This window comes from Callorhinchus milii, unplaced genomic scaffold, assembly GCF_018977255.1.
Source record: "Callorhinchus milii isolate IMCB2004 unplaced genomic scaffold, IMCB_Cmil_1.0 Scaffold14, whole genome shotgun sequence".
Taxonomy (NCBI): Eukaryota; Metazoa; Chordata; class Chondrichthyes; order Chimaeriformes; family Callorhinchidae; genus Callorhinchus; species Callorhinchus milii.
In genome coordinates this window covers 14,600,523-14,624,935 of record NW_024704755.1, presented here as the reverse complement: position 1 = coordinate 14,624,935, position 24,413 = coordinate 14,600,523, and the positions used below count along the sequence as shown (strand labels likewise).

The window sequence follows — 24,413 nt, the reverse complement described above, 5'->3', positions numbered from 1 at the left end:
GACCACCGAACCCGACCACCGAACCCGACCACCGAACCCGACCACCGAACCCGACCACCGAACCCGGGCACCGAACCCGGGCACCGAACCCGGGCACCGAACCCGACCACCGAACCCGACCACCGAACCCGACCACCGAACCCGGGCACCGAACCCGGGCACCGAACCCGGGCACCGAACCCGGGCACCGAACCCGACCACCGAACCCGACCACCGAACCCGACCGCCGAACCCGACCGCCGAACCCGACCACCGAACCCGACCACCGAACCCGGGCACCGAACCCGACCACCGAACCCGGGCACCGAACCCGACCACCGAACCCGACCACCGAACCCGGGCACCGAACCCGACCACCGAACCCGACCACCGAACCCGGGCACCGAACCCGGGCACCGAACCCGACCACCGAACCCGGGCACCGAACCCGACCACCGAACCCGACCACCGAACCCGACCACCGAACCCGGGCACCGAACCCGACCACCGAACCCGACCACCGAACCCGACCACCGAACCCGACCACCGAACCCGACCACCGAACCCGACCACCGAACCCGCACCGAACCCGACCACCGAACCCGACCACCGAACCCGACCACCGAACCCGGCACCGAACCCGACCACCGAACCCGACCGCCGAACCCGACCACCGAACCCGACCACCGAACCCGACCACCGAACCCGACCACCGAACCCGACCACCGAACCCGACCACCGAACCCGACCACCGAACCCGACCACCGAACCCGACCACCGAACCCGACCACCGAACCCGACCACCGAACCCGACCACCGAACCCGACCACCGAACCCGACCACCGAACCCGACCACCGAACCCGACCACCGAACCCGACCACCGAACCCGACCACCGAACCCGACCACCGAACCCGACCACCGAACCCGACCACCGAACCCGACACCGAACCCGACCACCGAACCCGGGCACCGAACCCGACCACCGAACCCGACCACCGAACCCGACCACCGAACCCGACCACCGAACCCGACCACCGAACCCGACCCGACCCGACCACCGAACCCGACCACCGAACCCGACCACCGAACCCGGGCACCGAACCCGACCACCGAACCCGACCACCGAACCCGACCACCGAACCCGACCACCGAACCCGGGCACCGAACCCGGGCACCGAACCCGACCACCGAACCCGACCACCGAACCCGACCACCGAACCCGGGCACCGAACCCGACCACCGAACCCGACCACCGAACCCGACCACCGAACCCGGGTCGCGAGTGCGAGTGCTGTAACCACAACACTACAGGACTCCACGGATATTCAATCAAAGACCATATATTATTATTATTATTATTTATTTGGTTGACCGGTGGCCACCGCTGACCCAGACCAGCCTCGCCCCGCCCCTCCAGCCATGATTGACAGGCGCGACTGGAAAGTGGCTGCGTTAGACGCGTGATACCGGAAGTGGCTGTGACTGACAGGTGGGACCGGCAATGGCTGTGACTGACGGGCGGGACCGGAAGTAGTTGTGATTGACAGGCGGGACCGGAAGGAGGCGGGCGGGAGCCAGTGGCGCGGAGTTTGGGTTGGAAACTGACGAGAAGCTCCGCGAGCGTCGCCCCGGAGACCGGGACCTCAGGGTGACCGCAGCTCAGGCCTCGCCGCCTGGGACCCGGGAGGCGCCGCGCCTTTGTTCTGCTGCTCAACCCCGAGTCAGGCCTGAGATCCCCGGCCTGGAGTTACAGTCAGTGCGGGAGCCGAGGCTGCTTTCCCGGTGAGGCCGACTGTGGGCGCTCTGGGTGGGAATGTGTGTCACGGCGGCTCTGAGAGAGAGGGTGGGGGCTCCTGGGGGGGTGGGGGCTGCCCGGGGGGGGTGCCTGGGGGGGTGGTGCCTGGGTGGGGGGCCCGGGGGGTGCCTGGGGGGGGGGTGCCTGGGGGGGTGGGGGGTGCCTGGGGGGGGGCCTGGGGTGGGGGGCCTGGGGGGTGGGGGGGTGCCTGGTGGGGGGTGCTTGGGGGGGTGGGGGGTGCCTGGGGGGGTGGGGGGGAATTGGTGTTGGGATGTTGCTGTGAGCAATTGGCCACTTTACAGTATATCCTGTGAAGCGCTTTGAGACGTCTCGAAGACGTGATCGGCGCTGTGTCAAATGCGAGGATTATTATTACTGTTATGTTGCTCCTATGGTAACAACAACAACTTGCATTTACGCAGCACCCCTCACGCAGGGTAGAGCCCCCAGAGCGCTTGACAGTGGCTAAACACGACCCCTATAAACACGTGTCCCCAGGTTCTGGCTGATCTCTGCCTCTCCTCCTGGCCCAGGAATGGCTCAAGATGTGATGGATGTGGACATGCAGTTGGAGGATGACGTTGCTTTACTTCCCAGCACTGACCAGCCCAGTCTCCAGCGCCCAGTCGCTGGGCCCTCAGCGCTCATCCCCGCTGGCGTGCCCGCCGACCAGGAAAGCGAGGCGGAGCCCGCGACCCCGGCCGCTCCCCCCAACCCTCGTCTGGAAGCAGTCCTGCTCACTGAGGAACTGCAGAGGCTGCAAGGGGCCCTGCAGTCAGTCGCTCAACATCTGTCCCTCGGGCAGAGAGCTGGGCAGCAGCGTAGGAGGAACAGCCGCCGGCAGCCAAGAGTACGTCATTCCCAGAGAGCAGCAACAGCCAATGCGAGGTAACCTCAGAGCCTGTACATTGTCACCAATCAAGCACTTTCACTCTGGTTATATTGGGCTGCACTAGGAAAGAATAAGAAAAAACTGGCACTTTACAGCACCTTACACATTGAAATGTCTCAAACAGGTTTACAGCATTCGCTAACCGGTGTAGCTTCAGCTTCAGTTGGTCACTTTACAACTACGATGCTCCCCATGGGTTCTGCTGCCAGTCACACGCACAGTCAAGAGTTCGATCTCTTGCACTTCAACTGATGGCTTGATCACAATGCAAATGGGGAACAATCGCAAAGGAACAGCCTCCCTCTTTAGACCACGGGACTTATCCTGTATGTTTCCTCCCTCTACAGCAGGTAAACATAGATGTACGCTATACAGGGAGATGACTAAAATCCTGTAATGGCAAACTCCCTCCCTGCTTGGATTTCCAAATGTTCTTGCAGACAGTGGAGTTTATGTCGAGCAGGTGAAATTGGCTCAAGTGTGACTGTCATGGTTACAGGCGGGAATTTTCAGAAATAGTTATTTGTCCAACAACTACATTCCATTTTAAACTCCACATCCCCTACTTGCGTTTTGCCAGCCTCCCTCAATTCTTTCTCTCTAGAAAGAGATCCAGAATAATTGGCTTTTGAATCATTAATGTTATTCATTTAATTGTCTTAGAAATTTATTCTGTAATTCCTTGTCACTTTGTGTACAATGTGAAAATTAGCCTAATTTCCCTCCATGCGTCTAGGTATCAGCCTGGTGCAATTGGTAGCATTCTTGCCTCTGATCAGATCTTGTGGATTCAAGACCCACTTTAAGTTCATAGTCTAGGCAGACACTACTGTACAATGCTAGAGGAATGCTGAATTGGCAGAGGCATTGTCTCCTGCCTGCTCAGGGGGACATTAAAGATCCCACGATACTCTTTGAAACGCTTTCTGGGCCAAAAATCCCCCAGCTAAAATTTGTTGTTCACTTCACAGTGGTTTGAGGGACATTGCACAAACTCCTCAAACATTCCCTTGTCTTAGTTTCCTGATGCACATTGTTGAAATGACGTTTGTAGATCTGGGAATCTCGAGGCTGGATTGTGTGCGCGAGCGCACATCTGGACAGATATTGCTGGTATGCGGAATTGTGTTGAGCTCCAGGCGAGTAGGATTTATGTATTGCCTGCAGTTGGGGTATGGATTTCAGTCATTATGTGCATGTGTCCTAATTCTAGGACTGTCTCCTTGGACAACTACTTCCGGGTTAACCAACCCCGAGCCACGCCATCAGTCAGTCAGGTTCAACTTGGAGATGAGGAGATGAACAGCAGCATCAATAATTCCAGCTCAGACCCAAGCACGGATTTCAGTGAAACGGAGGAGAGCGGCAGCACAACGGAGATAGAGGACGAGGGGGAGACAGCAGGAGCTCCATCAACGGGTGCTTCAGGTTGGTGAAAGAGGTGTGGGTGTGCTGTCACAGGGTATAAAGCATTGAATTAAAAATATTTGTGTGGGATAAACCTAAATAACATAGAATGATAAACACAGAAACGCGTCATTTAGCCCAACTAGTCTGTGCCTGTGTTTATACTCCACCCAAGGAGGTTTATCCTCACCCTCTTATACCCTTCTGTTCCCTTTTCCTTTGTTTTAGCAACACATTTTCTCTTAACTATTTGATGCTTTTTGCTTAAAGCACAGTTTCCACAGCGAGTTCCACATTCTCAACATCCTTTGCGGTGAAGACATTTCTCTTAAATTCCATATTACAGTTTGTGGCGCTCTGTGGTAAATGGGGTTGGACGCTGAGCAGGGGAGGGAGGAAGTGACAATAGGCGCAGTAGAAGAGGTAGGTTTTGAGACAGGAGTTGAAGACGCGGCGAGAGGGAAGGAATTTTGGAGATTAGGGGTGTAGAATCTAAAAGCTCATCCACTGTTTTTGGAGCTAATAGGGCGATGGATGTGTAGCAAGCCGCCTTCCATTTCATTGAGCCATCTGTGCAAGTTTAAGACAGTTTTAACCACTTGTCTTGCATTTACTGATTTCGCTTCTTTTGTGCCTATGACTTCTTGCTTCCCTATCAGCACTTGGCATTTTTCAGATGTTCCAGTGCCTTGTTCAATCAATTCGGTGATATTTCGCCGAAACTTTGATGGTGGGGTGGGGGGGGAAGATAATGCAATGTAAGTTTCTTTACAAGTATGAGGAATAAATCAACATTAAGTTTATGTTTAAAATATATCATTCCTTTCGTATGACATTAAATAAAAGCAGAATGCTGTTGGCGAGTTTCAGGGTTGTACTTCAGCCCTTGGCTTGATGTGTGGGAATCTGGAATCCCAGTCACACCCACTGCAGAGGTAAGAGCATTTGTGAACTCCAAAAGCCTCTCGCACCCTTCACTCTCATTCTCACGTACTGCATAATCATACTTGGGTGGAGTTTATTGGCGTTCTGTTAAATGATAACAAAAAGTACAGTTTAAAGTTTATTTTCTTTTTCCCACTTTACGATAGCAATTATTATAATCCTTGCATTTGCTATAGCACCTTATCACAACATTGAGCGCTCTCAAAGCGCTTCACAGAATACATTGTAAAGTGGATTGACTATGTATTTTGTGGGCAAAACGTGGCAGCCAATTTAGCACAGAGGTGTCCTACAAACAGTCGTGGATTGAATGACCATTTTGTTTTGAGGGATTATTACCTCTAATCAATTGACTATCAGTTACTTGACTATCAGTTACTTGACTATCAGTTACTTGACTATCAGTTAATTGACTAACAGTTAATTGACTAACAGTTAATTGACTAATCAGAACGCAAAATACTGCAGATGCTGGAAATCTGAAAACAAAAAACAGAAGTCACTGGGAACACTCAGCAGGTTAGGGAGCATCTATGGAGAAAGGAAAGTGAGTCCAGTTCTGACCAAGGATCGTAGACCCAATACGTTGACTCACTTTCCTTACTCCATAGATGCTGCCTGACCTGCTGAGTGTTCCCAGTGACTTCTGTTTTCATGAACTAAATCAGGTTCCTTAAGATCTCTCACACCTGTATAAGACCTTCTTATTTTTCATACTAAATGGTGTCACTATCAGTATTAATTTATTGCATTCACTCATTGCTTACATGGAGATTGAAATGCTTGCTGTGACTGTGTTGTGTGTTTTTCAGCTTCTGCTGTTGCTCTGGTCCAGACCATCCTGACCCCAGCACAGAGTACAGAGGATGAAGATTCCCGGTCTCTCCTTCAGGACCAGGTTAGGCATTCCTTGTACTTGGAATTCTTTCAGCCAAGGTAGTGCCTGTTCCAAAACCTGTTTATTGTCTTGGGATAATTATCATAGAATCGAATCTTACAGCACAGAAGGAGGCCATTCCGCCCATCATGGTGAGGTTTGTGGGTGTTGTAAATCTGATTCTGACTGTGTGTATGGCTTGTTTGTACTGCCGGAGACTGTTTCTGCCCATCTAAGGCTCGCCTGGGCTGTTTGAGTACAGTAAAGTTTTGTGCAGTATTCCAACAATATTATGACTGGGCTGTATTGTTGGGATACTGTACAGTGCCTTTAAGCATTTAGTGTGTGAAATAAGTGACCTGAATGGCAGCTCAATGATGCATTCATGATCCCATGTGAGGATGGGATGGAGGTTGAGCTAAGTCTATGTACCTCTGACTGAGTGCTTTATATTTAGGAAACCCAGGGGTCACACACAGAGGAGTCTTCACATGTGAAGCATGATGCGCCAAGTAGCAAGATCACCAGGTCTGCATCTGATGATGAAGGAGATACCTGCTCCATCTGCTTTGAGCCATGGACTAATGCGGGCAATCACCGTCTTGCTGCCCTGAAGTGCGGCCATCTTTTTGGCTTCACCTGCATTGACCGGTGGCTGAAAGGCCAAGGAGGAAAATGTCCTCAGGTAGGTGGCCAGTGTACTGGGAGGGGTGGTGCGGTGAGTTGGCCTCATGATCATTGCAGACGTTTGCAAATCCAGTGAAACCCTTTTAGAATCCTCATATTTGAAATCTGTGTGATTGGACTTGCACCACCACAACATCAACTTGGTAGCATCCCAGAGTGCTTAACAGTGGCGGAGTCTGACCCCGAGCCAAGGAGAGAGGGAGGGTGGAGGTGACCGTTAGCACAATCAAAAAGGAAGATCATTACACAAGATTTGAAAGTGGGGAGGGATGGGGCAAGGCGGAGGGATTGTGGGAGAGGACTCCAGAGCTTCAGGATACAGTGAATTCTCAAACTGCTCAAGATCACGGGTGGTTTGGATGAAGAAAAGCCTTTAAACCATTGGATCTCATCCTTCTGGAATACCCACTCTGTCATCTTCCCATTGCCGCACCGAGCAGTTTATTAAATGAGTCTTGGCTTCAACATCCTGATAACCCATTCCAGCTGTAACTACCCTTTGTGTAAAGAAATACTTCCTGGTGTCTGTCATAAAGTTGCACTTCAAAGGGCTGAACTGGTGATGCTTTGACATCTCAAGATTTTTTCTACAATAAAGTTTCTTGTAGATCTTTCGGCAAAGTCCCCTCCCTGAACAATGGGGATCTGAATTGTTCCTCTCCTCTGTATTGACTCTTGGCCCTTTAACAACCCTTTTCCTAACTGACTAGAACCGAATGTTGTCTTCCTATTGTTTGACTGATCTCACTGTATATGGGTTGCGAGAGAGAACAGAGCTCACTGCACTGTAAGTGTATTTTACTCACAACGTTGAGATGGCGACGTGGTAGACAGTGTTCTTATTGGACAATGAGAAGCTTGTGATGGGACTTTGACTGTTCTCCTGCTGATAGGGAGCTTGTGTTGGTCTCTTACAGTGTAATAAGAAAGCCAAGCGCTCAGACGTAGTGCTGCTGTACGCTCGAGTGCTGAAAGCCGTGGACACCAGTGAGCAGGAGCGCTTGAAGAGGTACGTCACTGGTTGGTGGGGCAACCTCTTTGGCTGGACAACAAAATAAATGTTTCTTGATTGACCATTTCTTGATTAATGGCAAAAATCTATGACATTTTCTTATCTTTATGATTCTTTCGCGCACAAAATATACAGTCAATTCACTTTACAGTATATTCTGTGAAGCACTTTGAGATGTCTCAAAGACGCGATAAGGAGCTATATCAAAGGTGAGGATTTTTTATTCTTATTTATTTTGTTGACCAACTAAAAAGGTCCCATTAAGATAGATAGGAATAGGGCCTTGCAAGATTCTGCCTTTACTGCAGGGTGGGTGGTTTCATTTTCAGTTTGAGGACGGAGTGGAGAGAGTCTCTTATGTTTTATTCATTGAAAATCCAGCTTTAAGCAGATATTAAGTTGTAGACATTTTGTGTTTTAAAACCATTCGATAAGTTTTAAGTTCATGTGTCCCAGCTTCTGCCTGAAATATATTGATTATGCAGCTTTTTTTTATGAACAAGAGCGCATTGTTCCGGCCCAGTCCTTGCTGACGGCTTCCTATTTGGATATATTTTCGCCCACAAAACATACAGTCACTAGACTTTACAGTATATTCTGTGAAGTGCTTTGAGACGTTCTAGAAGACATAATAAGGCACTATATCTAATGTAAGGAATATATATCTGAGTGCAAAGCCTTGACTGTCCAGCGCCTTGGGATGTCCTTCTGACGTGAAGGGCATTATGCAAATGTAATTTTTGTTGTTTCTCACTGACGGCCCCTCTTGCCCTCTCTCTCTTTCTGGGGGTTTCTCTTTACCCTCTTGTCTGGACAGTGATCTGGAGAAGGAGCAGATGTTACGACGGAAGGCAGAGCTGGAATCCGCACAGTGTCGTCTCCACCTGCAGGTCGTGTCAGACAAGTGCACCAAGTTACACAAGCAGCTGCAGGTGAGGACTGGTGTGCCCTGTGTACCAGCAGAGACTGGGTGAGAGACTTTGACAGCACAAAGCACCTTGACATTTGTAACGCCTGTGCACAATCGGTTCCACTGATCCAGTGGGAAATGTTTATTAGCCAGGAGTCCTGAGCATATGGAAACCCTCAAATTGCTAAGCCTTCAGCTGCACTTATTGAGTTCTCACAGAAGCAGAGTTTGATTGGCATTTCTGGAGGTTCTGCAACCTCTCCCCAGAATTTATCGCTCCTGTGTATACAGATCAGGGAGCCTTTCAAGGACCTCTGGTACTTAACAACTCTTGTTGTCTGGCTCCGTTGGTTGCACTCCCGTCTCTAGGCTCAGAAGGTTGTGGATCCCCAGAGAGGGAACTGGGCTAGTAATTTAAGCTGCATTGCCAAAGCTAACGTTAGTGGTTAGACTGGTGGTTCAGATGAATCTTAAAGATGTTTTGGCATGTTTATGAGGGATTTTCCTGGTTTCTTGGTTAATGTTCCTCCCGCATCCAAATTCACCAGTGGTCAAATTAAATTGATCATTTATTTTATCATTGCTGTTTGTGAAGTGTTTCTGAGGTGGTTTAGATGCTGTGTTTAATTGCACTGCAACACCCCTTAATAATAATAATAATAATAATAATCCTTGCATTTGATATAGCGCTTTTCACGTCGGGAGGACGTCCCAAAGCGCTTCACAGAATAGACTGTAAAGTGAATTGACTGTATATTTGTGGGCGAACGCGGCAGCCAATTGCGCACAGCAATGTCCCACAAACAGTCGTAGATTGAAAATGACCAATTTATTATTGTTTTGTTTTTGGAGGGATTATTATTAGGCGTGTGGAGTAAGGAAACTTGCCCAAGGTTTCGCCCTGCCTTGTGCGGCACTTTGAAGCATACCCAGCTAGTACCACCCTACCTGTAAGACTTACAGGATTAACAGTAGTCGACTGGAAATCATCTGCTCCAGGTGATCCCATCGATGTGCTGTAAGCCTCACTGAGTAGGCAGGCTGCTTAATAATTAAAGGGTTTTTTGTTGGGGTGTTTTTGAACAGCCGAGTATCTGAAACATGTGGAAACCCATCACCATTGCTTAAGAGTACCCAAACCAAACTGAGAATTCCATGGATTCCACCTCCACGTGGAAATTCCAAAGATAGATTGTGGGATAGAACAAACTCTCTCCCTGGAGGGACGCAGCCTACTTACCTCATACCGGGAAGTATTAGGCAAAGGTTGGCAGGTGCCCTGGGCAGGTTTGTCATACAGCTGGTGAGCGAGGGTTTCAGTTCTCACTAAGACAGACCAGTTGTTACGGTGGCCAAAGCAGCTACAAATGATCTGTGTAACTACAGCCTTCTTCCTGCCCAAAGGCAACCTGTGCTGTATGTAACCCAATGTAAGTCAGTCCAGTGCTTCCATTGTGGTTCCCTATGTGCGCAAACTTTGCACATTATGTATGCAATTGTTTCTGTTTGTGCGTGTGTGTTTACAGCAGCTGAAATCTTTGGTGGCACAGCGTGGCTCTAGCAGTTCGCAGGCCTCCTTGAGCTCCAGTAACCCGCTGACTGGTCACATCAGCAGCAGCCAGAGCCAGTGCAAGTACCAGTTTGAGAAAGGCATCATGATCTCGCAGAGCGGCAACTGCCGGGTCATGACTTACTGCGCTTCCATGGGCTGCCTCGTCATCTCCCAGCCTTCTCCTCAGACCGCTCTCCTACCCGGTAAGAGTCTGAAGGGTGAAGGGTTTCGCCCACAAATATACAGCCAATTCACTTTACAGTATATTCTGTGAAGCTATATCAAATACAAGGATTATTATTTTATTGTTATCATAGATCACTAAAACCAGTGTTAATCACAGTAAGGGTTCCTGCTCATGATCTGCCCTCAAAGTACCGTTTTATCTTTCTACTGTTTTTGCAAGTGATTTAGTTTTTTTAATTACATTATTTGACCTTTCCTCTCCCTTGTGGCTGCTGCTAAAAGCGGTGACTCCTGCTGGGAACAGCTGTCTGAGCTGCCAGCCTCTCTCCTCATGGCTTGTCCCAAAAAGCTAATCTTCACGTGCGAGCCTGTTGACAACTCCAGCGGTTGACAAATGTCACAGCTGGCTTTATTCCTGGGTCCAGTTGTCACCCCAGTGTCTCTGTATAGACACCATTCTAACATGTCGCTGTATAGAGATCAGAAGCCCTGGGAACCCTGGCTGAATGTTCTCTCTTTCCCCCATTGCCGAGATCAGTTAACACAACGTCAAACGCTTACTTGATTGTTTCATTTCTCGTGAGGTGAGCATCTACCCACTCATGTATATAACTTGAGAGGGAGGACCTGAGTTTGAGTCCCAGGCAGGGCGAAACCTCAGGCAAATTTCCTTACTCCACACGCTTCTGTTCACCTAGCAATAGGTTGGAACCCAGTTGTTAGTTGATTGGAGGATCGCTTTCCAGGGGTAATTTTCCCCCCAAAAGTGGTCACTCAATCCACGACAGTTTGTGCGACGCTGTTGTGTGCAATTAGCTGCCGCGTTTCACCCACAAAATACACAGTAGATCCATTTCGCAATATGTTCTGTGAAGCATTTGAGACGTCTCAACGGCGTAATGAGGCGCTATATTAAGTGCAATATTGGTGATTTCCTCAGGCAACATTATATTGCTTTGCGTATCTGTAGCTTAAATTTGCAACTGTGCATAGCTCAGCGTGTGCCACAGCCTTGCCTGCCTGACTAACTGACTGACCACCTTTCTGCCTGTGTTGGACAGGGTGTGGAGTGAAAAAAATCAGCTCTACGAATTTCCGCAGCGTGCAGTATGTTCCCATCCACACTAAGCAGATCCGAAGCTTGGCGTTCAGTGACAGGGACAGCATCCTCCTCTCAGCATCACTGGACAACACCATCAAACTGACCAGGTCAGTCCTGCAGCACCCTCTTGCCCAACTGAAGGGCATCTATTTGGGGGAAGAGCAAAGCAAAGGGAATAATTACAGAATGATGCAGCATAGAAACCTGACTGTTTGTGGGACACTGCTATGCGCGATTAGCTACCGCATTCCGCCCACAAAATGTACAGTCGGTTCACTTTACAGTACATTCTGTGAAGCGCCTTGAGAATTGGAATTGAGCAAGTAAACCCCGAACAATACTTTCAGATATTGCGCAGCAGGATGAAGAACACAGGTTCAGGGTTTGTAAGAGCAATTTTCGGACAAACACTTGGAAACATTTCACGAGACGCAAGGGGTAATCTAGATCATTGACAAGGTTAACCAGGCAGGTGGTTGAGGTCAGCACCCTGGGACTCATTCAAGAAACAGCTTGTTGTTATACTGGGGAGATGGTGGGTTGGAAATCGTTCAAACTACTTGTGATCTTATATATAGATAAGACGCTGTATCAAATACAAGGATTATTATTATTATCTTGTCTTTTGTGACTTGTTAAATTGAACAGCGTGGCTGGGCTTGTAAGCGTGTGCCATTGCTAGGCTTGCTCCACCTCAGTCTAACCTGTGTGTGTTAGTTAACCCTTTCCTGCTCTTGTCTCCCTGCAGCCTGTTGGCCAACACTGTGGTGCAGACATACAACACTGGCCGCCCTGTGTGGAGCTGCTGCTGGAGCTCCGACAACACGAACTACATTTACGCCGGCCTGATCAACGGCTCCATTTTGGTGTATGACATGAGGGACACCAGCACTCACGTTCAGGAGCTCCCATCACAAGGGTCCAGGTCCGTTAGTCGCCTGAGGAAAGATACGGGGGAGGAAATTATTTTCACTGCTTATTTTCCATCTTCCAAATACAATGTTAAAAAATCCAAGGCAATACTCACGTCAGGCTACGTTATCAGGTTATAAAATCACCAGCTAATACAGCAACCACTTGCATTTATAAAGTGCATGTAGGATGATGTCTCGGAGCACTTTACACTAACTGTGTCAGACATCGGGGAAGGGAGAGATGACCGTAGGCACAGTCGAAGAGACGGGTTTTAAAGTGGGACTTGATGACATATAATAACAACAACTTGCCTTTACTATTAGCTCCCTTCATGTCTCAGAGTGCAGTTGGGAGGAGGTTGGGGCGAGCGAGACTTGATGGGTAGATGGAGAGAATGGAATTGGAAAAGTAAGTGGGTGGTGGAGAATAACTTAATCTTTACAGAGAAAATAATATTTATACCAATTCAGTTGAGGCCAGTATGCACATGAATTAGGACCAGGTTTGAAAACAGTAATAATGATAATAATCCTTGCATTTGGTATAGTGCCTCACCATGTCTTCGAGATGTCTCAAAGCACTTCACAGAATATACAGTCGGGCTCTACCAAAATGAACCCCTTGCCCATTGAGAACGACTTTTTTAAAATTCTAACATTGTAGCCTGACTTGACCTCTGCATTGGAGTCCAATGTACACGATTAATAATAATAATCCTTGCACTTGATATAACGACTTATCACAGAGTTCAATCGTCTCAAAGCGCTGTGTATTCCCTCCCCTCACCCTGACCATCTCCCCCCTGCTCGGGTCCTGACCCAACTGTACAGCGCCTTGGGACGTCCTCCCGACGTGAAAGGCGCTCAATAAATGGAATCTTGTTGTTGTTGTTGTATGTTGTGAGTGAAAAGCGGCAGCCAATTGGGACTCAGCAGTGTCCCACAAACAGTCGTGATTGAATGTCTGTTCCTACCTCTGTTCTTCAGGTGTCCTGTGACGTCGCTGTCCTACCTCCCGCGCATGGCCTCTGCAGCGTTTCCGTGTGGCGGGCTGTTGGCTGGGACCCTGGAGGGCGGCTGCTTCTGGGAGCAGAAATCCTCAGACACGTACAAGGCCCACCTGTTGCCTCTGGAGGCCGGGAGCTGCACAGATATCCAGGTCGAACCCACATTACGGCATTGTCTCGTCACATACAGGCCAGGTACACAGAGCAGGGACACGGTGGGCAGGCTGGGAGGGATCTGGATATGCCACTATAATGATACGCACTGTAAAATTGGAGGACAATCTAAAATTTGAGTTCGTTGACAAATAAGATAACGAAATGACTCTGCCTCTGCTTTCTCCCTCCCGTCGCCACAAAAATACTCATTAGCTCCTCCCCCCGTCTCGTCCTTCTAACTTGGAAACCGCTATATAAACCTGGGTCCTTGCAAGCCAGAGGACCCAGGTTCAATTCATGGGGGCAAGGCAAATTCTTACTCCACATGCCTCTGCAGTAAGTAGGAATCCGATTGTTAGTCATTTAACGGATGACTTTCTGTGGGTACTAATTCCTATAAAAAAAACTGGTCACTCAATCCACGACTGTTTGTGGCATACTGCCGTACACAATTGGTTGCTGCATTTCACCCACAAATACAGAATCCATCCATTTTACAATATGTTCTATAAAGCGTTTTGAGATGTCCCAACAACGTGATGAGGAGCTATATCACATGCAAGGATTATTATTACCTGATCATCCTTTGAAATTATTATTCTTAATAAATGTAATTTGTGTTGTCGCAGAACACTGTTTACAAAAACCAAATGATAAAATTCTGGAAGGGATAAAAGCAGCTGTGTGTGTAGTGTGTGTGTGTGTGCGCGTGTGCGCGCAGTAATCACACTGTTTTTATCAGGAAAGACCCACACCTCTTTACGGTGTGTGTTGATGGAGTTATCGAGCAGTCCCTTACCGAACTCCCTCGAGGATCTGATCTGCACGTGTTACCCCATCCAGACATTCAGCGCTGGCTCCACCTGCAAACTGCTGACCAAAAATGCCATCTTCAACAACCCCGAGCAGGACGGCAGCATCCTGGTGTGTGCTGGGGATGAGGCCACAAACAGGGCCATGGTGAGTCACTGCTTCTTCAAAGTCTGTGCTTTGCTAATATGGTTGTGACAGACTTAACTGTTTTGCTCACAAAATGTATAGTCCATTCACTTTACAGTATATTCTGTGAAGCGCTTTGAAATGTCTCGAAGACGTGATACGGCGCTATATCAAATGCAAGGATTATTATTATTATTATTGATACATACTGAGATTTTTACAAATTCCGCATTAAAGGCACTGACTCTCTGGTACTCGGTGACTGTCTGTTATGTGAATGGGTATAAATGAAGAGGAGCGTTGCTATGTTCTTCACAAAACCTTGTCACACTGGTACTCAGTTAATATGCAAAGAAAAGCGAGATTATACGAGAATGTCAGAAGATTGTGGGTTTGAGCTCCATGTCGGGACAGTGCTGGGTGTGTGCTGCATTGTTAGAGGTGCCAATAATCAGACTGGGGTCCTGACTGCCTGTTCAAGTGAATGTTAAAGATAATAATAATCCTTCACTTTGATATAGTACCTTTCGTGCCAGGAGGACGTCTCAAAATGCAGTGAGTGTGTTTCATGATTCCGTGGCACTATTTGATAAAACAAGAGCGTTTCTCCTGGTGTCCTGGCCAACGATCCCCCAAATAAAATTGGTCATTCATTTCCAGGTCTTTTTTTTTTAGGAAATTGCTGTGTGCAAATTGGCTGCCATGTTTGCCTACAAATTCCAGTCACTACATTTTACAGTAAATTCTGTGAAGCACTTTGTGAACCATAACGTGAATCCTTCAAAAGGCTGTACTTGTGTAAAATGACATCTTGGAAACTTAAATTCCTTCACTATGCCCATATTTTGCACAGTTACTGTGGGGTGAGGCACGAGTTGGGTCAGAACCATCCGCTTTCACTGAAGTTGCTTTGTGTTTGTCAGGTGCAATGTCAAACCTGTATCAATTCCACTCTTCAGTCTTCATAAGTTTTCTTTTGGTGCAGATGATTGCAATAGCGCAGTCAGTCACTGGGTGGCAGCAGCCTCCATAAAATAATAATAATATTTGCATTTAATATAGTGCCTTAGCATGTCGTTGAGACGTCTCAAAGCGCTTCGCAGAACATATGGTAAAGTGATTTGACAGTATCGTTTGACTGTGTATTTTGTGGGTGAAACACGGCAGCCAATTGAGCGCAGCAGTATCCCACAAACAGTCATGGATTGAAGTGACCAAATTTTCTTTCCCTCCTGAGGAAATGGGCATTTCTCAGAGTTGGGCATTCATCTTGTGACTGGCTGGATTAATCTGGAAACTATTGATCATTATGAGAACTGGAATCTAGCAGACGGTGTATCCTTATTCCCTTATTCCTTATTCCCTTCCTTGGCACCTCAGCGAGTCTTTGGGCCAATGGCTCAGATTTACTGTGTGAATTTGTTATAATTAGACTTCTGATCTCTTGTGATTCTTCCAAGACAGGAAAATTAGGTCCCTTGTTGTGGAGTGAAGGTTTCATTGAGAGTAAATCCTCCTCTAATAATACAGTTGCATTGTCATACTCGTCCACAAACCCCTTCATGCCCTGGCACCTCCCTACCTCTCCGACCTGTCTACTCCCCACTCTACCATGCGCTCCCTCTGCTCGGCTGGCTCCAGCCTCCTGCTTGTCCCTCATCCTCTCCATCATTGGTGGCCATCCTTTCAGCCTCCACACCTCGAAACTTTGGAACTCTCCCTCAATACCTCTGCCTTCCCCGTTTTTTAGAACACGCATAAAGTTTTTCCTCTTCAACCGTGCTTACAATCACGTCCTTCCCCCGGCTTGGCGTTGGGCTGTGCCACAGTTAAGCGCTCCAAGACGCTACCCCATGTGAAGGGCGCTGTATAAATGCAAGATGTTGTTGTTCTTGTCATTCAGCCACAAAATCCACCCTGCTTACAGTATATCTTGAGAAGCACTTTGAGGCATGAAAGGTGCTGAACCAAATGTAAGGATTATAAATAGGCAAATCTTTGTTCCCCCTCATTGCAGCATCCAGTAAAGATTTGGAGCTTGTGTGCAAGTCAGTGGGTGAAACTGCTGAGCATAAAGTGTTTGGTCAGTGAGTGTCTGGCAGCATCGACCCCGGGAACAGTACGCTCTGGTGTCTCGGGTTCAGTCCGCTTGTTAACCTGGTTGTTGTCTTGCTGTGGCAGGTATGGGATGCTGGAAGTGGCTGCCTGCTTCAGAAGCTGCAGGCTGACCAGCCTGTTTTGGACATCTGTCCCTTTGAAGCCAATCAGACCAGTTTCCTCGGAACCCTGACAGAAAAAATGGTCAAGATCTACAAATGGGCCTAGATGGGCTGCCTCCATCCGCCTGTGCTGGCATTGTTCAACGTGACAGGCCTGGCAACCAAGGGCCAAGCTGTACGAGTATTCCTGAGCTGCACTCGAGGGGATTGAAATCAAATCTGCGGACCTCTTAAACAGGATCATCTGCTTATCGCGTGCACTCTGTTTGCTGCTGATTTTCCCGACTGTAACCTCGGAATCATCCTTCATTCTTTTTATTTTAAAAATATCATTTCTTGTTTCAAAGCAGCTGCTGCTCACTGGACACTGCTCTGCGAGTCCTGCTCGTTGCTTTCTTGAGGTTTTGCGTTTCCTTCGAAACAGAGGAATTTCACTGTGTTCCTGTCTTACTTCTTTTTCTTTTTTTTCTGTTTTTTCCTCCCTCTTTACAGTCAGCAGGTAATCTGCATCCAAACCACTGCTGGTTCTAGTCAGACGTGAGTGGCCTGTGCCTCACTGCACTTCACTCTTCCTCATCCCCCATCATCTTATGTTTGGGGATGCCCCAAACCCTCACACATACTGTGACAGGAAACAGTGCTGAAATTGCAGTATTAGGAATAACTCTTATCACTTTGTGTTACTGTGCAATGGGCGAGCACCACTCCAATATGGCAGTGTGTTGACTGCTTTGGACTGGCCTAGCTCCATGTCGGTGTCTCTATAATGCTGAGGGCTGGCTTCACAGCGCATTCATTTTCCAATGGGTTGACATTGTTCCGTAGCAATGTTACCAGCGCCTTGGGATGTCTTCCCGACGTGAAAGGCGCTTTACAAATTTAATTTTGTTGTTAATTCTGCAATCACCTGGCATTGCTCCATTATCACTGTGGGTTAATAATGCAATGGTTGACCGTTGTGTCAATGTGTTCATTCTGCAATAGGCTGGCCCACTGCACTACAACTGAAGAGCCTATTTCAAAACGCTTCCTATAGACTGCGGTCTAATTGTGGGCGCGCAATCTGTCTAGAGAACTATAGCAAGGCTGCAGAGGCAATGTTGAAGTGATTCATCTTAACCTCCTCTTACTTGGTGAGTTTTATAAGGAACAATCAGACAACCTGCTCTTTCTCTCCATTTATATGAAGAACTTTTTTTACACGGCTGAGGTACTTTGCCTTGTACAGGGCAAGGACATCATGTTCACTAACTCTGGGGGAGCGAGCCGCTGCCTACCAGAAGGATTGAAAGAATAAGAGGTTGCAACCTCCTGGTCTCATTGAATGAGAGTGCGTTTCCTGTGTGTGCGTGAAACCGAAGGGTTGATGTGTGCCTGAACGAGCGGTTGTGTGTCTAAATCTACATAGTTTCCTTTTATTACTGTTGTATTGAAATAAAGATTAACTGAATGGTGCAAACTCTCAGGAGTTTTCTTCCTTCTGCTGTAACTCCCCAAGCCTGGTTTTCTTCAATAAGCATTGCCGACACATTGCGGGCAAGTCATTTGATTTACCTTTTATGTGAAAGAAGCATCCGGGGGGGAGGGGCAGCTGGGTGTCTGGTAGGTGTGAAAACCCAACACCGTGCTTAAGAGTACCTAAACCAAGCTGAGATTTCCATGCATCCCACCTTCACATGGAAATCCCAGAGATAGATTGTTGGAATGGAATGCGCACTCTCTCCCTGGAGGGAGACATCCTGCTTACCTAATTCCGGAAAGTATCAGGCGCAGGTTGGCAAGATCCAAGGCTTGGAGACCCCAGAGTGAGCGTTGGGGTAACTGCTGGAGTGTAACCAGCTAAAAACATCTAACTTGCTATTGATATCGCTGTCTGGCTAGCTTTCCTGCTGCTTGTCCAGATAGGACCACCCTACCTGTTAGGGCTTTGGATTACCGGGTTACCAGGAGCTGAGTGAGATGACTATGAAATCTGGATAGCAATAAGGAGCGCCCAATTCATTGCAGTCCTCTCAACCCAGACATTAAGTCTTAATCGCATCATCGATTACATCAGCTGAGATCAGAGGCACAGACTGGGAATCAAAGCTGCATTTTTCTCTGTACAGCTTATTACTGCATCGTCCATTGGGTCATTGGACGCACACCTGAATAACAGGCACTTGGGCGAGATAATGGAGACATGCACACATCTGGGAATCTAATACTCCAAGAGAGCAGGAGGGAGGAATATTGAAAGGGAATAAAGAAAAATTGAAAGTGAGATGTTTTTTATAACTGGAGAGATCCAAAGATTTGTATTGCAAGCTGTGCATGAAATAGTCAAGAGAATTAAAGACCAGATAAGTCCTGTAATGGACAAGTTGCATAGAAATAACACACGCAATCACGAAATTCCATGTGCCAAAATAAGTATTGGGCCAATTCCAGATGTATTCAATCGGGCTGTTTTGGCAATCGCTAAAAATATATAGAGGTCAGCAACGCATGTGTTATGCAGAAACCTAAATGCCAGATGTATCCAACTCTAAACCTCCTCCGAAAAACGAGTGAGGAGCTTAAGTGTTTCTGAGAGCATCATAAATCCAGAGTGTTTGAAGGCTCATGTGATCTCAGAGAAGTTTCACTATTAATTCCTGCTGGAAGTTTCACGTTTTGATGTTTTAACATGCAGTATTTCTTAACGAAATTCCTTAATAAGGAAACTGAGACGGGCCAATGGGACTCCTCCCGGTCACCTGAAATGGAACGTGCTGACCTATGGGAGAGTCCAACTGGCACATCCCCTTCTGCAGTGGCGTTCCTATGTGGTGACGGGAATTCTTAACAGGATTCCTTATTAAGTCCTGGAGTCCTGTAGCTGAGTGGTTAGAGCACTTACCTCGCAAGTGAGAGGAACTGGGTTCGATCCCTGGGCAGGGCAAAATCTTAGGCAAGTTTCCTTACCCCACACACCTCTGTTTACCTAGCAGTAAATAGAACCCGGTCGTTATTCAATTGTGGATCGCTTTTCAGCCATATTTATTGATCTGACTAATGAACAGCTTTTTAGCAGTGTACAATGGAATTGGCTCTTGAGAGTTAGTTGTTGTTATATTGTTGCTCCTTCTCTTCCTCTGACCCCACCAAATCTATTGCAAATATAATTCCCACAGTTGTAGGATGAGGTCACCAATAGCTAATCCTGTCTGCTCAGCATCTGCCTTTGCATATGTTAATATGGAGAACTTCCATTAAATGCTACCCTGTGTGTATTGCCTGACAATCTGAAGTCAACATGTGTGCTTCACCGCTGCAGATTAACATACATATATAAATAATAATCCTCACATTTAGTTTGGTGCCTTTCACATCAGGAGAATGTCCCAAAGCGCTTCACAGAATATACAATAAAGTTGAATGACTGTGTATTTTGTGAACAAATGCGGCAGCCAACTCGCCACAGCATCATCCCACAGACAGCTGTGCCCAATTTTTGGTGACAATTTTTTTATTTGGGAAGATGTCAGCCAGAACCAGGAGAAACCTCCTTCCCTATTCAAATAGGGCCGTGTGATCTTTCATAATAATCCTCACATTTGATATAGTGCCTTATGTCTTCGAGCTGTCTCAAAGCGCTCACAGAATATACTGTAAAGTGAATTGACTGTATATTTTGTGGGCGAGACGACAAGATGAGATCAGAAGGGCTTTCTTCATCCAGACCAGTCTTGTGATCTCGTGACTGTGAGTGCTTTGGGATCTGTAGCCAGCTTCAATTCTCTGAGCTCTGGAGGGGATACGTTAGAACAAGAGACATGGTAATAATCTACACTATAGCACCACAGTGGTTGTCATGGACAAAGTACTTCAAGATTTAGCCGAGCACCAACAAAAACATCTGTGCACAATAATCTCTCTCGCTGACCTTTCCTAAGTATGCATTCTGTAATTGCTTTTGGAGTCTGCACAACAACTTGCATTTACATAGCACCCTCCATGCAGGGGAACATCTCAGAGCGCTTAACAGTGGCAGAGCCTGATGCCGAGCCGAAATGGCCGTAAGCACGGGGAGAGAGAGGGCATTGCGGAGGGATTGAGGGAGTGTGTTCTAGAGTTTCGGGGTGTGGTCGCTGAAAGCACAAAAGAGAACTCTTCCCCTAACAGAGCATAGCAAACCAGACGGGAGCCATGATGACCAAGGAATGAAGAATAGCACAGCGGCTGGTAACTGACACATTCGAGTAAGGTCTGGGGTGCTCAGACACCAATGGCCAGGAGTTCTCCATTATACTGTGTTGTGCCAGACCACAATCTTGCACCTTCCACTGTTGTCAGGTTAGAGCCCCAGAGACATGATCTGAAACAACCTTTAGGCATCGAGACAAACTGAGTTCGGCTGAATGGCCTCCATGCAGAAAAATGAGATCTCAGCAGCCAGAGAAGCCTCTTCAGCAAAGAGGGAGCAGACTTGCACTCATTTCCACAGGAGTTTTACCCTGTAGCTTGACTCAGTTGTTAGGGCGCTCAGCTGTGGGTCAGAAGATTGTGTGTTCAAGCCCCAAGGTGGGGTTTGAGCTCACGGTCCAGGCTGACATTCCTATGCAGTCCTGCGATAATTGCTGAATTGCCGGAGGTGCTATCCTTCAGATGAGGTATTAAATAAATAATCCTTTGCATTTGACATAGCACCTTATCATATTTGAAGGACGTCTCAAAGCGCTTCACAGGATTTACTGAAATGGAGTGACTGAGTATTTGTAGGCAAATACAGCAGCACATTTGCACACAGCAATGTCCATCAAGCAGCCATGAAACGAGTATGGGGGATTGTTGGTCAGGATACCCGGAAAAAAAAGTCTTCTGTTTTTTGAATAGTGCCCTGGGATCTTTAACATCCACCTGAGTAAGGAAACTTGCCTAAGGTTTTGCCCCACCCAGGAATCGAACCCAGGTCCTCTTGTTTGTGAGGCGAGTGACCATGCTACAGGACTCCACAATACTCTCTGGAATTAGCTAAATGTGGTGCGTTCCTCCTGGATGAGAGAGTGCATTCCATTCCAGAAAGGGAAAATTCCATGTGCAGGTGACATAAATATATACTCTCAAGCTGGTTTTGTTACTCTTAACCTTGGGTTTCCGCATGCGTCAGATACTCAGCTGATCAAAAAAAAATCCAGCTCAGGCACAGGAGATATTGTGACAGTGTAGACTGAGGGAACTTTATACTTTGATTCTAATTGTGCTGCATGGGTCTGAAATGGTAAAGGACTCAACTTCCCAGCTCCAGCTCCTTGATGAAATAATAATAATAATCCTTGTATTTGATATAGCGCCTTATCACGTCTTTGAGACATCTCGAAGCGCTTTGCAGAGTATACTGTAAAGTAAATTGACTGTGGATTGTGTGGCCGAACGTGCACAAGAAACGAGGATTTAAGAATTGTTTTGTTGCACGTGAAAATAAGTAGGTGACGTCATCCGTCTGTTAGATATGTGAAGGGAAGAGGTGGTGTTGCTTTGTGGTGAGGTAAAAATGGAACCAACCACAGGAGACTGAATCGAGCATGTGAGCAACACAACTAGACATTAATCTGGGGACAAAGGAGCCTGTCACACAGGGTCTCCAGCCTGTTTACAGCCATAAGCATACTCTGCAGTCTGAGTCACACTGCTCCCAGCTCTCGAAGTTTTTAACCCAGAGGCTGGAGAAAATGTGAAACTCACTGCTGGAAACTGGCTGAAGCAAAACGACAGCTTGCATTAATATAGCACCCTTCACACCGGGCAGGGTCTCAGAGCACTCAAACAGCATTAACGTATTTGACAGGAAACACAATGTGTACATGAGGCAGAATAGAATTGAATAGAAGGTATTAGGATGAGTAGGGGTTAATTTGAAGTATAAATTTTTAAATTTACATTTGGAGTATAAATGTTGTTTCCTTACTACACATGCCTCAGTTTACCTAGCAGTAAGTAGGAACCCGGTTGTTAGTTGATTGGTGGATTGCTTTAAATAATAATAATAATTTGGTCACTGAATTCACGACTGTTTGTGGGACCCTCTTGTGCACAATTGGCTGACACATTTTGCCCACAAAATATACAGTCAATTCACTTTACAATATATTCTGTGAAGTGCTTTGAGACGTCTCGAAGACATGATAAGGCGCTATATCAAATGCAAAGATTATTATTATTACTATCTCAGAATACCCACTCTACAGTTCCCGCCTCCATCACTGCATCAAGCTGCTTTTCAAATGAGTCCAGCTGTGTTGAGTGGCCTGTTTCCGTGCCATAACGTGATTCTTACCCACAGAAACCCTGTGAGGTTTTCCAGTCGAGTGGGACTGAATGCAGGACACCATTAATCTTGGGTGTTATTCAGAATTCTGTGCTGTAAAGAGATGTCAGGGCCAACAAGAAGATCTCAAGAATGCAATGGTAGAGTGCTCAGACCACAGGAAGAACAGAAGCAGAGAAAACATCACAGTAGAAACTCATGACAGATAATACTCCAGCTTCCTGTTGAAAGGCTTCGAAACATCGTATTCCTTTCACTGACCACAAACTGTTGCTCCAGTTATTTCTCTTTTTCGCCTCAGTACTGAACTCATGGTAAACCTTCGAAAACCGAGGCCATTGCAAAGTAAGTGATTTAAAGTCGGCTAATAAATTACAGCTAGCGCAAAGTTCACCTTGGCATCAAATTTAGTAAAAAAACACAAAACCTGTAGAACAAAAATTATTAATTTAAATGTCAATCTCAAATAGCAGAAATGAACCCAGGCTCCAGTCACAAATTCTATAGTCTCTGATAACTCATAGTAGTAATAATTTCAGGCAGGAATAACAATCAATTCATCTAGCCTACCCGTCCATTTCCTGTACAAATCTTTTGATATTTCTAAATTGTATAAGCCAGAATTATTTTGGTTGATAAGAATTTGAACAGTTCCATTATGAAATCTTTTATAGCAATTTGTGACACATATCTACCTATCTTCCTTTTACCACTAGAACAATTTGCACATCCTTTTGTTCTGATTGTGAAGATAAGATGCTTTTTTGTCTACGTAAATAGTCATCGAGACTTTGAGCTCATAGTGCAGTCAATCCAGTGCACTGCTTTGGTGCTATTCCTTCTGACGAGACATTAAACCGAGGTCCTGTCTGTTTGTTCAGGTGGACTTTAAAGATTCAGTGACACGGGATCTTTAAAAAGAGAAGGGAGCCTCTCCTGGCTTCCTGGCCAGCAGTCTCCGAGATAAAATCCATCATTCGCTCCGTGGCTGTGTGTGGGACGATACTGTGTGCAAATTGGCTTCTACCTTTTACAAAATACAGAGCCACTACACGTTGCAATAAGTCCCACGAAGCGCTTCGAGATCTCCTCCTGACCTGAAAGCCGGGGTACGTTTGTCGAATACAACAATACTAATCCTTGCGTTTGATACAGCGCTTTTCACGTCTTCTCGACGTCTCAAAGCGCTTCGCAGAATAGACCGTAAAGTGGACCGACTGCATCTTTGCGGGACACCAGCGCTCACGGAGGAGTGACCGCGTGGCGTTGGCTAAGAGAATGAGTAAAAAAAAAATGATGCGGCCGCGAAGGGTCCGCGCAGTGGGCAAATGGACAGGTGGTGGACGGTGGGTGGGACCTCAGGCTCAGGCCGCCCAGGACCTGGTGTGAGTGAGTGAGTGAGTGGCCACATGGGCAGAGGGTGGCAGCAGGGCCAGGGACGTAATGACGTCACGAGGGTTGGGGGCGTGCGGTGCGTGCGCGCTGACGTGTCAGTCACGCCGGGTATAAAAAGAGGCCGAGCGGCTGCAGTGGCCGCTACAAG

At 47.2% G+C, this 24,413-nt stretch overlaps 1 protein-coding gene across 2 annotated transcripts; it reads left to right on the top strand.

Annotated features, from left to right (window-relative positions):
• Positions 1-1,548: 1,548 nt before the first annotated feature.
• LOC103185917 (E3 ubiquitin-protein ligase RFWD3) lies at positions 1,549-16,941 on the top strand. Of its 2 annotated transcripts, XM_007904672.2 has the most exons (13): positions 1,549-1,763; positions 2,310-2,664; positions 3,882-4,096; positions 5,833-5,918; positions 6,355-6,582; positions 7,502-7,593; positions 8,414-8,528; positions 10,033-10,261; positions 11,306-11,453; positions 12,095-12,271; positions 13,248-13,462; positions 14,166-14,383; positions 16,544-16,941. In XM_007904672.2, the coding sequence occupies exons 2-13, from the start codon at positions 2,312-2,314 to the stop codon at positions 16,685-16,687; spliced, it is 2,220 nt and encodes a 739-aa protein (XP_007902863.1). In that variant the 5' UTR covers positions 1,549-1,763; positions 2,310-2,311; the 3' UTR covers positions 16,688-16,941. The 2 variants fall into 2 exon arrangements, with proteins under 2 accessions (XP_007902863.1, XP_042196466.1); XM_042340532.1 differs by lacking the exons at positions 1,549-1,763; positions 2,310-2,664 and adding an exon at positions 3,012-3,018.
• Positions 16,942-24,413: the final 7,472 nt, after the last annotated feature.

Excerpts from the sequence above, each read along its gene's own strand:
- LOC103185917 (XM_007904672.2), top strand. The coding sequence starts at position 2,312 with ATGGCTCAAGATGTGATGGATGTGGACATGCAGTTGGAGGATGACGTT. Across the intron at positions 11,454-12,094 it reads AACACCATCAAACTGACCAG|CCTGTTGGCCAACACTGTGG; the intron begins GTCAGTCCTGCA and ends GTCTCCCTGCAG. Across the intron at positions 13,463-14,165 it reads TCTCGTCACATACAGGCCAG|GAAAGACCCACACCTCTTTA; the intron begins GTACACAGAGCA and ends TGTTTTTATCAG.